At 33.6% G+C, this 13,647-nt stretch overlaps 2 protein-coding genes across 6 annotated transcripts; one reads left to right on the top strand and one right to left on the bottom strand.

Annotated features, from left to right (window-relative positions):
* Positions 1-3,843: 3,843 nt before the first annotated feature.
* Positions 3,844-8,409, bottom strand: PDV1 (plastid division1). 5 transcript variants are annotated; one of them, XR_015816343.1, is made up of 5 exons: positions 7,962-8,409; positions 6,358-6,869; positions 5,686-5,779; positions 5,066-5,168; positions 3,844-4,388 (listed from the first exon to the last, which is right to left on the bottom strand). XR_015816343.1 is itself a non-coding variant. In XM_088211457.1 (2 exons), the coding sequence occupies exons 1-2, from the start codon at positions 8,265-8,267 to the stop codon at positions 6,354-6,356; spliced, it is 822 nt and encodes a 273-aa protein (XP_088067583.1). In that variant the 5' UTR covers positions 8,268-8,408; the 3' UTR covers positions 5,843-6,353. The 5 variants fall into 5 exon arrangements, 1 of the variants encoding a protein (XP_088067583.1); XR_015816341.1 differs by having other exon boundaries at positions 5,066-5,246; XR_015816342.1 differs by having other exon boundaries at positions 3,844-5,168.
* Positions 8,410-9,108: 699 nt separating this feature from the next.
* Positions 9,109-11,099, top strand: LOC110823240 (low affinity inorganic phosphate transporter 4-like). The gene is made up of 2 exons (XM_022053589.2): positions 9,109-9,365; positions 9,471-11,099. Exons 1-2 carry the CDS (start codon positions 9,182-9,184, stop codon positions 10,886-10,888), a joined length of 1,602 nt encoding a protein of 533 aa, XP_021909281.1. The 5' UTR covers positions 9,109-9,181; the 3' UTR covers positions 10,889-11,099.
* The last annotated feature ends 2,548 nt before the right edge of the window (positions 11,100-13,647 follow it).

Raw genomic sequence — 13,647 nt, forward strand, 5'->3', positions numbered from 1 at the left:
ACCAAAAAGTCAAAAATTTATTGACTACCTCAAATGAACGATTCAGAAAAATCACCAACTCCTGAAACATACACATTAAATTGAGGGGGGAAATTTAGATTATACATATATGTGTGTATATATATATATATATATGTATATCTATACATGTATGCATTTGATGACATAATGATTACGTGATATTTTTCAATTAAGATTTGAAGTTTTTTTATTTTTTATTTTTAATTACATCTTAATACGTATTAATTTTGCATGCAATGAAACGTGAGAATACAAAAAAAAAAGAAAAAAAAAGAGGTTGTTTGTAGAAAAGATGAAGCTATGCATACATATCCTTATATATATATATATATATATATATATGTATGTATATGCATATATGGGTACATACACAAGAGTTGTAATATTGCATTCTAAAGATACGAAAAGACAAAATTTCTGCAATGTTATCTCAATTTGCATGTATCATACATACATATATATATATGTATGTATGTATATATAGTGTATTTATTAATGATAAATGACTTGAAAGGCACACACTTCCTTATCCACCACTTATTATATCCTTTTTTTTTATTTTTGACGTAATTTTTTTATAATAAAATATTCATAACACACAATAAAAATTTACATATTCGTAATATTTTTATTAATATATATATATATATTACTAATCATGTGATATATATACATATATTATAATTTTTTAAAGAAAAAATTATACCCATTATTGAGATAAAAACTTGTGGGTAATGTGTGTGGTTGATAATATTGTTATATATATATATATATATATATATATACTGTGTAATAAATATGGCGGTAAATAATATAGAAAATGACAGTAAAAAACAGTAGTAATTAATTAATTTTGATTTTTTTTTTTTACCGTCAATAATTACCGCTTTTGTCTTTTTATTACCAATAATTGAAACTCACCATTTAATTTTTTGGCTGCTGCCGGCGACATTATGAATCGCCACTCGTTACACAAACGGGAAGAAAATGACATTACTCTTGCACACAATACACTTACTCGCACCTCTACGTATACGTACCGGGTGTATTATAACAGCAAGCTATCTACATTGTACGTATATAATATATATATATATATATATATATGTACAGGTGTTTATGTAGATACATATATGAGGTGTGAAATCAGAGCCAAGTTGTGCGTATTGATGAACTGACGAACAAGGACAACACCTAAGCGCAACCGCTCTGCGCACACTGCTGCCTTTTGTCTCTATTATGTGCCTACATACATTTATACGTACAAGATTATGTTGTGTATGTATATATGTTTATACGTGTGTGTGTGTGTGTGTGTATGTATGTATCTTATAATGAAACTCGATAGGGTCAAGGGTTTGGTCCCCTCGACTTCACTATCATCTGATGCTCTCTTTAAATAACATTAACTACTTATACACATATATATATATATATGCACGTATTTATATACGTTGTGTATGCATGCTCTTCCCAATGCCTTGCTTCCACCTCCACCTCAACTTTTGATGCATTGATATTGGACTTATTCGGTTGCAATTAAACACATTGTTTGTTTCTTTCTGTTTCTTTACGTGTGTTTGGAACAAGCTATAAACTATCACACATATATAGATATATAATTTTTTTTTTAAAAAGTAATATATGCTTAATTATACAAATTATTATATCAATAAAAATGATTATTCTTGTACGTTAAAAAAAAAAAAAAAAAAAAAAAAAAAAGAAAGGAATTTTTTAAAGTTAGGGTGGCGGGGGACACCCAATTTCAGAAACATACATAATTAAAATTTGGCTCCTCAAAATTATGAGTAATCAATGCAAATCATGTAATATAGTGTTGATCTTTTTCTTAATCTAATGATTTGATCGAATCCTAATTAATTATCTTTATAAAAAAAAAAAAAAATGCTAATTACCCATTAAGCGACGACGTTTTAGCCGCCCCGTTCTGCAGGCGATGGCTGGCTGGAGGGACCCACAAAATCAATATGTGGTCTGATCAGCCCATCTGATCTGGTCAATATTATCATGCAAGAGATTTTCCCCCGCAAAATAAAGAGCTTTACGTTTCTCTCGCCTTTAGTGGGCCCGGATAGAAATATCCAAGGGGCCCAACAAATAGTTTTCTAAAAGAGTACATTTTGGGGGTGGGGGGGGGGGACAATCTAGTGCGTTGATCACGTGACGTGTATGGGGAGTTCCATCCAATCAAGGCCAGGATTAGTCATTGGACACGTGGCATACGATAACAGGACAGTGGGAGAAAGTACATGAGTAAGGCCCCATAAAAACCTTACTTCCACCCACCGGCAGATATGCATTCACCAAGATTTTAATGGACAAATTTTTCAACATCTACATTTTTTTTTAAAAAAAAAAAAAAAAACTTCGTTAAAACTTATTACTCAAACAAAATAACAATATTTGGTGAGAGCCTCTCGATACGTTAAAAAAAACAAAAATTCACGAGAAGTCCTTGCAATACAATAGACGGTCTCATTACAATTGCGTCTAACCCAGTTCACGGCTACATCAGACCGGCTATTCAGTAGTGTTTTCCAATTCTCAACAATAAAGCCAAATTTCAAACAGTCCGTCTCGTTCGATCCAAGTGACTTATATACCAGCAATGCATCCGTTTCCACAATCCCTAATCTTTCGATACGAGGGAATTTTTTGGGTTTAAAACGATATTATTTATAATTCTAAAGCTTGGCAGTGTAATATAAACTCAACTTTACTGCGCTGACCATTGAATTTATAAATTTTTAAAAAGTTTGTTGGAACGTTGACTTTTAATATAGCATGCAAGTATAAGATTACGAGGAGGGAAACAGAGTACAGAAGTCTACCAGTTCATATTCTCAAGGAAAAATGGTCGAAGATAATTTGTAATTGGCAAAGAAAAGTTGGGTGTTCACGTCGACTATTATTATGCAAATTAAAATAGAACTAAATGTTGACTTCGGACACGAAGACCAAAACCAATATATATATAGACATAAAATATAGGCATATGTTCTTCTATAAATTTCGCAGTCCTGTTCCCCGGTTGACCTAAAACCCTAGAAAAGAATGCTTGATGTGTCCCACAAAGAATTTGTATGCTGCCGAGGATCGCGAATAAGAAAATGCTGGAACGTAAAAGACAAAAGTATCGTCTCCTAATTTACAAAAAATATGAAGTGGGGTTTCGTGCCTTCTTAACCCACTGAGTCAAACCAGTGTTTATACACACAACGTATACAAACTTTCTTTTTCGTTTGATGAACAGTTGGGTGTAATTTTATTGAGGCGGTAACCTCTAATGCTGTATGAATCTTACATCAAATTGTATACATACTTAAGCATCCGTGCTTTTTTTGATTTCTCAAAGATTTTATAAAATGGACTTTCTAGAGACCCCCAATCCGGGCATGAATCGCTAAAGATCCAATAAGCCCAACATTGATTCCTTCAGACATGTCAATGGGGGCAAATGCGCCCATAGTGACTAGGATGGATATCTCGTATCCGAAAATTAGCAGCTCGGCCCGTTAATCCTCCAGGGCCCAAATAACTCAATTTTCTCCCATGAACTATTTGGGTCAATGGATTAGTTCGATCCAAAACTTGAGATAATGGGTGTAATCCGAAAAAAGATTCATAAGTGGTTGTTATGATTTATACACCCTTAAGATAAATTTATACACCCTCCAAATTGAAATAAATGCAGATTTGAAAACCAATTTCACACTATTTGTAGATTCATTCAAACATAGTCTAAAAAATTTAAAACTTTTTTTTTTTTTTTCCTCATAATCCAGTAACCATGAGTAGTAATCTCTTAGACTTTGACACTGTCCATTAATTATCACAAAATGTTACTGAACTAATATGTCATTACCAACTGAACAGTATGCCTTCAAGACAATCATAGGTAAAAAAAAAGGGAAAAAAAAAAAAACAAACAAACAAACCTGATTTAGATTTTAATTCCTTCTTTCTCCCGTCAAATCCTTCACCATATGCTACCGAATCAGGCGTAGACTTTGCCCCCCCCTAGAAAGGACAAAGTAAAAGACAGAGGGTCAGATAACAAAATCAAACCTTCTGCCACCCAGCTGTTTTCAGCTCGCTGGCGTTTGGCCGCCTTTGTAAATCTCTTGATCTACTGTTTGCCTGAGTTTGATTCTAAAAATAAAAATAAATAAAAAAAAAACAAAACTTTCCGCCATTGCTTTTTCATGATGGGTATACAATTTGGCACCATCCTCGACCACCTATTATGTGTGGAAGGTGTGATGCGCGTTGATGTTTCATCTTCAAGAATTTTCAACTTTCTTCCATGATGACGGGGGCCCCGAAAAAGAACCCCACAAAGACTGCCAAAAAAAACAGGAATTGTACACTCGAGAGGAAAAAATATTGAGGAAACAGGAATTGGTCAATTCACAATTGCAATTCCTGAATAAAGCTGATTCGCATGGATTATGATTGTTAAATAAAACAGATGCTTAGCTAGGTCAATCTTGGTCCTAAACCTGAGGTTTTATCACTTCGCTCAATTCTTGTTAGGATAAATAATCTCTTCTTCTCTTGCACTCTACTGACTTTATGGTCTCACTTGGCACTTTTTCTACTAAGAATCCTCTCAGTTCGTAGTCTTCCGTTATAAAATGCCCAAGGTTACAGGTCTCTCATTTTATCATCCTAGCAGAATCCACGACTCTCTCTAGTTAAACAATCGTCAACATACAAATAAATTCTGTAAAATTTCTAAAATCTATAGACACATCCCTGACCAGCCATATTCCATGAACCTAAAAACCACCTTCCTAAAGAGCCTCTCTCTCTCTCTCTCTCTCTCTCTAAATATATTATATAGATATACATATTATGAGCTTTATGTTTAAGTCTTAAAAATGCGTTAGTAATTCTTTTTTCAGTCGGTAACATCTCTGATTAAGTTAACTAAGGGTTAGCAATTTTTGTTTCAATCCTTCTAGAGACCCATATATTGTTAAAGCTTTTCATAAAAGCATAGCTAAAAATAAAGTACCTCGTATTTCACTCCCAGCCTCAGATTTTCTAGCAATACCTTCAACAGCCTGATCCCCTTTCAAGCATTCATGAGAATTGGGCCAGTTCAAATGAGACAGAACCTAGTAAGAGTACCATGGATTCATGGGCTCATTTGTCAGATAAAAGAGCCCAACATAAGCCAGTTTTAATAGACATACCTGGCACCAAATTAAGTGAATTAGAATGAAGTGGAATATGACAAATCAAATTTGAGGGGTAAAAAAAAAAAAGGTTACACTTTTATAATCGTCTCTGCAGGCTGCAGTACTCCCAGTAATTTTATAAAAACCATGGGAAAAGTTTTTAATGTTTTGCAAAACTCAGTAACTTTGTATACTAATCTATTAATAATGTGTATCAACTCAATTAGTATATAATGCTAGGTGATTATTGCACAAATTACTGAATTACTACGAAAAAGTTATGAGATTATCTACAAGTATAGTGCCTCCAAAAGCCCACAGTTGAATCCAAGAGCATACATCATCCCCCTAAACAACATTAAGCCTATGAAAGAAAATCACAGAGTTGATTTCTGCCCAGACCCTGATTAATAGCACATCAATGACGTCAGGGTTGGACACTTTAGGAGCATACCTGGGTTTTCGGTAATAGCATAGCTCTCTGATACACTGACTATCTACAGGCTCATTATGTCTACGAGGCAATTCCCTGGTTCTGTCTGCATAATCTGACCAAAAAAAAAAACACTGCAGATGCTAGCGACAGCAGACACATTATGAACCTTACAACCTGAATCACAAATATCATGCCTTGATATATATAGTGGAAAAAAGATAAAGCAACAGTACCAGCTACATCTCTCTTACACATATTTCTTTTTTCTTTTGTTGCCTCCCACACAAAGATAAGTTAGTAAATGTTAGAATCTACATAAAATGCTTGTGGAAGAGGAGTAACAACTGAAACTACAACTATCTGAACCTTCAAACCAATCTACTAGCAGGGATTCTCGGCTTGTACAAGTGTTATAATGTTACCTAGAACCATTTTCAACAGCCACAACTATCAGAGCACGTTGCTCTTCAGACAACTACGGCCGTCTATATATGGCCGTTGGCCGTATTCTATTTTTCATTCAAATCTTTTGCCTCTTCTTCTTGCTAAGCAAGTCGTGCTTCCTAACTGCGTATCAAAAATCTTCTCCTTTTGTGGAAGAATAGCTACTGGCAACAACTTATTTGACTCAAAGAAACAACTTGAGCTCTCATCTCTTGGGGACATAATAGTTCAAGCCATGTGCCTTACCCTTGGGCCATTAGCACATCCAAGTGATTTAGATGACCATTGGACGAAGAAGACTCCCGTAGAGAGGATTTTCTACCAATCCTCTTATTATAGATATTATCTTCTACCTTGTGTATATTGTCCTTGTAAGCGACTTGATGTAGATGCAACATTGCAATCATGCTCACTGCAACCAATGCAGCATTGCCCAATACTCCACCCATATGCCCAAAATTCAAGGATTTTTTTGCCAGATTGAAACTTGAAACAAAGACATTGATCAGCATATTGGACTTTTTCCCTTCATGTGGAACAAACTTCCCACCAGATGGACTTACTGGTGAACTATAGAGGTTCTCGGGTGAAACAAAATGGCCTGAATTCCGCACATCTCCTACAAAGGCCAGAGCTTCTTCAATTACATCATACTTCTTGCCATGATGCTCTGCCAATCTCATAGCAAGAACAACACGGCTTTGTTCTATACGTGCAATAGCAGCATCTCTTTCTGCTCGCTGTTGCGCTTGTATAGTCTGTTTTATAGAACTAGAAACCATCAGCAGCAATTTAAACAGAGAAATGATCTGAAAGGACCGTTATAATTAACACAGGCCAAGTCAGATCTGTAAGAAAGTCAACAAACTAAAAACATCCATTTGTGATTAAAAATGTATTGGCTAGTGACCTACTGAAATAAAGCAAACCATGACTCCCAGCTACCTCCCCTTGTGACCCTAGATTGTTATCACCCCTCCTACTTCTAGAATTACGCTCACATCACTTTTCTCTTACTTTGACTTGAACTAGATTCTCTGATACTCACTTCAAATAGTTACCATTGAGAACACCAAATGCCAGAATCACATGTAATTAAGCTAATAAATATACGAATTTCCAATGAATCAAAAACAAACCTTCTTAGAAAAATTCAATTAGTAAATTCAGAAAATTTACATACAAGCACCATAATTAGCTAGCATAACAATGAGGAAAAATAATAAATAAGCCAAAAATTCAAAATTCGGTTGTTAGAAGAACACCATCGCACTATATCTATAATTACACTAGGGCTAATGTACTTAAAACCTATCTTCTTCTCAAAACAAGGAAATATGAAACTAAAATATTTTGGCCTAAGATGACTGCAATAACTTGAGATGGCTATCCGAAAAGAAAAACAAGTCAATAGCTTGAAACAAACTCCCACTGTAGTTTATTTCCTTTATCTCGCCAATAACTAGTTTAAACATAGGATCAGTATCCAGAACCCTCGTGTTCATTTAGAAAACATAATATAAAGGATAGCAAAACCACTCATGTTTTGTTCCTAAGGCAACAATTGGCTAATTGGCTCAACGACCTGTAAATATAAGGGCAACTTAATAAAACAACAATGCTCCTACAATTTCCTCTGCAACTAAACAGAATATAAAAAAGTAGAAAGAGCTAGATATTCTCTGCACTTTGTTCCAGACAGAGATCTTGAAACGGTAAAAAGAATATGCCAAAACCATCCTCAGCATTAAATACTAAGGTTCTTTCACTTTCTGCTCATTTCCTAATCAACCAAACAAAATTTATCAAACCGAAAGAAATTACACAAAAAGAAATAAAAATCAACTAACATGGAAAAATTCGAGCTGGTCTTCGAGGTTCTCGAGAGCGGTTCTAATCTCATTGAGACTTTTGGCCTCTTGAATCGCTAAGTCACTTCCGTCGACCCGAAAGTCCTTCACAAACACGAAACCATCCCGGTTTCCATCACCGTTTTCACCGTATATTTTCTTCCTCTCGGATTTCTTTAGCGATTTGAGGGAGTTGAGGAAGTGAGTTCGCGAGATTAAGAGTATGGCATCGCTGAGCTTGTCGTGTAAGTCCCAGATTTTCTCGAGTACAGCCTCGATTTCATCGACCTCCATATCCCATTTCATGGTACGAGAACAAGATAATTACAGAAAATGAAGATACGTGAGGGAAAAAAGAAAAATTTCCCCTAGGGTTTGGATTAGCGCCTTTTTTTTTGTTTCCAACTTTCGAGAAAGGTGCGGAAGAAATTTTGGAATGAAGTGAGGGAGAAAGCATTACGACAGTCACTTGGGATGAGCTGCGTTAAGGTGGAGCGAGCTCCACGCTTAGAAATGTTGACCTCCAATAAATGGATTCCACGTCATCCACTAAAAAACAGAATTTCCACGTAAGCAAAACTCAGTTATACTTTTAACGGTCCCCACGTGTGACACAATATATTATATACTTTTACGTAAATTTTATAATACACGAATATAATTTTTAGGTGAGATTATTTTTATTTATTTTTACGTAAGTTTTACTTACTGTAAAAATAAATATATATTAAAAGTAATATAAATTAAATAAATTTAATTATAGTCAAAGTTTATTTTAACATTAATAAAAAAATGATTTCATGCCAATATATGACAACTAAAACAATGCTGTCCTTATGGTATGCATAAAAGTCATGTTAATAACATCGACAATATAATCTAAATATATATATACACACACCCACATACACTCATATATATGGACAGCATAAAGTTAAGAATTAATTTCAGAGCGCATATACTTACATTTTACAAATATATATAAATTTTACAATATGCTACAAAGATTGGGATATCCCCTTATATATTCTCTTCTAAAATTTCTTGTTCTATCCTCAAAACTTAGTTATAAACGATTTATTTTAAACTACTATATAATTAATATAAACAACCCGACTATAAATAACGCCACCCTGACTAAATGTGATATGTAAACGAACTTGAAAATTCAAGGAGGAAAATTTGACGGCCCAGATTAATTCTCACCGGGTCTTCCCAAAATGTCAAACAATCTAGCGGTGCTGAATGCACTAGACAGTGCTCGTACCCAATGGTACCATGTTCAGGCCATAGTCATCGCCGGTATGGGCTTCTTCACCGACGCTTATGATCTCTTCTGCATCTCCACCATCTCCAAACTCCTCGGCCGCCTTTATTACTTCGACCCGGCGACGGGAAAGCCAGGCGAGTGAAATTTCGTCAAATTATTGTTAATTTTTTTAAAAAAATTTATCTAAATTGATTAATCAGTAAATTGATGATTTCGTTTGATTTTTTTCAACGTTGCAGGGAAGCTCCCTCCTCAGGTCAACAACATGGTGATCGGGGTGGCGCTGGTTGGAACCCTGAGCGGGCAACTGGTGTTCGGGTGGCTTGGAGATAAGCTTGGACGGAAAAAGGTCTACGGGATTACTCTGATTCTCATGGTGATTTGCGCCATATGTTCTGGTTTGTCATTCGGGTCGACCGCTTCCTCCGTTCTCGGAACACTCTGTTTTTTCAGATTCTGGCTGGGGTTCGGTATCGGAGGAGACTACCCTCTCTCTGCAACTATCATGTCTGAATACGCCAACAAGAAGACTCGTGGTGCATTTATAGCAGCGGTTTTTGCCATGCAAGGCGTCGGTATTATCTTCGCCGGACTGGTTTCGATGATACTCTCGAAGATCTTTCTCAATGCTTACAAAGCTCCGAGTTTTCATAAAGACCCGGTTTTCTCCACGCAGCCTCAAGCTGATTTATTATGGAGAACTGTGCTGATGCTTGGTGCTTTACCCGCTATTTTAACGTACTATTGGAGAATGAAGATGCCGGAGACGGGAAGGTACACTGCGCTTATCGAAGGTAACGCTAAACAAGCCGCCATTGACATGGGTCGAGTTCTGGATATTGAGCTTGCAGCAGAACAAGACAAGCTTGCGCAAATGAAAGCTTCCAATGAATATAAACTCTTCTCGCCGGAATTCTTCAGACGACACGGGCTTCATTTGTTAGGCACCATGACCACCTGGTTCTTGCTCGATATTGCCTTTTACAGCCAGAATCTAACCCAGAAGGATATTTTCCCAGTCATGGGTCTCACCCGTAAAGACGTTGAAGTCAACGCCTTGGAAGAAGTCTTCGAGACCTCACGCGCCATGTTCGTTATCGCTTTGTTTGGTACCTTCCCTGGTTACTGGTTCACCGTCTTCTTCATCGAAACCCTAGGAAGATTCATCATCCAACTCGTGGGTTTCTTCATGATGTCTATTTTCATGCTGATTATCGGGATTAAATACGATTATCTCAAGACCAAGGAGCATAAATGGTTATTTGCAGCACTTTACGGTTTGACTTTTTTCTTCGCCAACTTCGGACCCAACAGTACTACTTTTGTGCTTCCGGCGGAGTTGTTTCCGACCCGGGTGAGGTCCACATGTCATGCTCTGAGTGCGGCGGCTGGGAAGGCCGGCGCCATTGTTGGAGCTTTTGGTGTTCAGAACTATACTTTGAATGGTAACACGAAGAAGATAAGACAGGCTATGATGTTTCTTGCCTTTACGAATATGCTCGGGTTCTGCTTTAGTTTCTTGGTGACCGAGACAAAAGGCCGGAGTCTTGAGGAGATCTCCGGCGAAGACGGAGGCAAGAATGATATGCAGATGGCCGGCCGGGAGCCGTCGAGGGCTACCATGGACAGACAAGGAAGCCGCGTGGATTCGATGTAGAAGAAATCATCAAAAGCTGGTTCGGTGCGTTCATTAGGATATATATTTAAGGTGACGGGTTTTTTCTTTTTCTTTTTCTTTTTCCTTTTTTAATTAATAAGGCAGGCAAGGAAAATGTTTTTTTTTTCTTTTTGCCATGGTGAATTACATATTTACGTGGTTCTAATTAATAAAAATATTGTATGCAATAATAATCCATATATATATATGTGTGTGTGTGTGTGTGTGTGTGTATATATCAAAAATGTACTTTGGAAGTGAAAACAGAGTTTAATTTTGCTGCACTTCTTGGTGAATTAGCAAGATGATCACAAGAAAATTTGTTTTATATATATATATACACACACACATACATAAAAAACACACAAGGTAATATATACATCTTTTAATGAATGTAAATCCTTTAATTCATCCAAACAAATAACTACTAGATGTAAAGGAGGTAAAGTATATAATAGTTTATAAAATAAAAATGTCTTCCAATATTTTATATAGTACAATAAAATTTACGAGAAAATGTAATATGCCTCGTTATTTATTTTATCCCGATATACTTGTATGTCATTAGAATTAAGTACATCGTTTGTTATTTGATAATAAACAACTTAGAAAATATAAAAATAATTTATAACATTTTATTCGCTCAAATACATTTTTCTTTGTCTACGGATTATTTCATGTTATTTTGGTTACTCAACGTATTTTTCTTTTAATTATAATTATTTTATTTTTAATAACCGTGCGTATTAATTTATTTTTATTAATTTATGTTAATGTTATTAGTATATTTGTCATGTATCATTAGACTTACCATATGACACTGACTAAAATATATATTGATTTTTGTACTATTTTTTTATTTGATTCACTATATATAGTTTGTTTTGGTTATTGTACTTTTAAATATTTTTAATAATTTATGCTGATGAAATTAAAATACTTGTCACGTGTTATCATATCTGATATATGACATTATATAATTGAGTATTTTTTCATAAAAATAAAAAAAAATTACACACTCAAAAAAATAAAATATAAAATAAAATCATTCATTAGCTCTCCATGGCTACATCTCCTCGATAGATTATAATACGTGCATAATACACAGCGAAAGATAAAAACAATTCAATCTGATCTATTTGTACTTAAAAATTATATTGTACGTTAAAAATTAAATCTAAAATATATCTGACAATAATTCTTAAATTAAAATTATTTAAAAATACAAATACTTTATATGTATCAATATTGAAATTAATATTTACTATTTAACTATTTGATTAACAGAACATAGGGAGAATTTGATGGGTTAAATTTTTTTTACAAAACTTTTAAGAGAAAAATTCTCTAATTTTTTTGTTTGGTGTGCGGCTACCTTTTCTAGTTCTCCTCTCCACACATTTTTAAAACCTCTACACCTATATATATATATATATATATATATATATATATATATAGGTGACATGGGTGGAGGAGTTGCTTTTGGACTCTTCCTGTAGACGTCCAAATTTATTTGGATTCATCCACCCTTTTTTTTAACACCTAAATATTTAGATACATATCTCTTATATATATGTTTATTCTTTTTAATTATTATTATTTAATAACATAATTTTATAAATCAATTTAATTTTAAATTAAATTTTATAATAATCTCAATTATTATAATAATCATACATGTTATATTATTACATTAAAATAATTAATCTATTCAACAAAAGTCAAAACACTCGTTAGCGTGCGACCTCATAGGTTCAATACTAAACCGGCAGGAAATTAGTCAAACTAATTTACTAATTAAGGTTGTCATCTAACAACACTCCTCAATGACCAAATAGTATGAAATGTACAATTATTCTCAATAACTTGCTAAAAAATATATATAATACTTCATTCTATTATTATTGCTCCGGATTAATTATAAGATATGGTTTAACTGTTAAATTCTAATAGATAACTAATTATGTTTTATATCAATTATAATTGACTAATGAATGATAAATAAACTATTTTTTTCATTCATTTAACTGTTCTGCCCAATATATTAATTTAGTCATTATAATAAATGACAACATATAACTTAAATTTATTACCCAAATTGACATATTTCGTATTGATCAATCATTAGTTCTATAATTATTTAATTACCCTCAATATATTTTTAACTAATTATATGATTATAGGTGTTTAAAATCAAAATATAGTAAATGACTTATCAATTACTATGATTATCTCATGTTTAAGAAAATTATTACATCTCATCAAAATAAGATAATATTATATTGACAATTTAAGGTAATATTAACTATTAGAAATTATCAATTAGGTTGGTTCAATGATCATATCTCCATATGCATAATTTATATATGCGATTTAGTTAATTTAGTTAATGAGATCAACTAATATTTATCTTATAGAGACTATCACATATATATTAGTTCTACCGGATCATTAATGTCTTATTTTGATAATCCAACGACTAATAATATTTTAAATTAAATCATAAAAGATTTTACTCTCATTATTAATATATTCATCTTGATATAAAATTTATAAATTTAATTAAGGAGTTTATCACATAAATAAAATAATATGATAATAAAATACTATTATCATATATTAAAATAAATTGTCAAATAATAATGTATTCAATATGTTACACAAATAATTAGATCGTTGGCATAACACTTATATCTCCAACACTCCCCACTCACATCAAGACTTGGGTATGTTGTGATTATGGCAGCATGGAATTTGAA

This window comes from Carica papaya, chromosome 9, assembly GCF_054855325.1.
Source record: "Carica papaya isolate Zhongbai chromosome 9, ASM5485532v1, whole genome shotgun sequence".
In the NCBI taxonomy this organism is placed as follows: domain Eukaryota; kingdom Viridiplantae; phylum Streptophyta; class Magnoliopsida; order Brassicales; family Caricaceae; genus Carica; species Carica papaya.

What these genes read in the sequence shown, in the direction of transcription:
- LOC110823240 (XM_022053589.2), top strand. Translation starts at nt 9,182, where the DNA reads ATGTCAAACAATCTAGCGGTGCTGAATGCACTAGACAGTGCTCGTACC. An exon ending in CCCGGCGACGGGAAAGCCAG is followed by an intron (nt 9,366 to 9,470) that starts GCGAGTGAAATT and finishes TCAACGTTGCAG; the next exon opens with GGAAGCTCCCTCCTCAGGTC.
- PDV1 (XM_088211457.1), bottom strand. Translation starts at nt 8,267, where the DNA reads ATGAAATGGGATATGGAGGTCGATGAAATCGAGGCTGTACTCGAGAAA. An exon ending in ACCAGCTCGAATTTTTCCAT is followed by an intron (nt 6,870 to 7,961) that starts GTTAGTTGATTT and finishes TCTATAAAACAG; the next exon opens with ACTATACAAGCGCAACAGCG.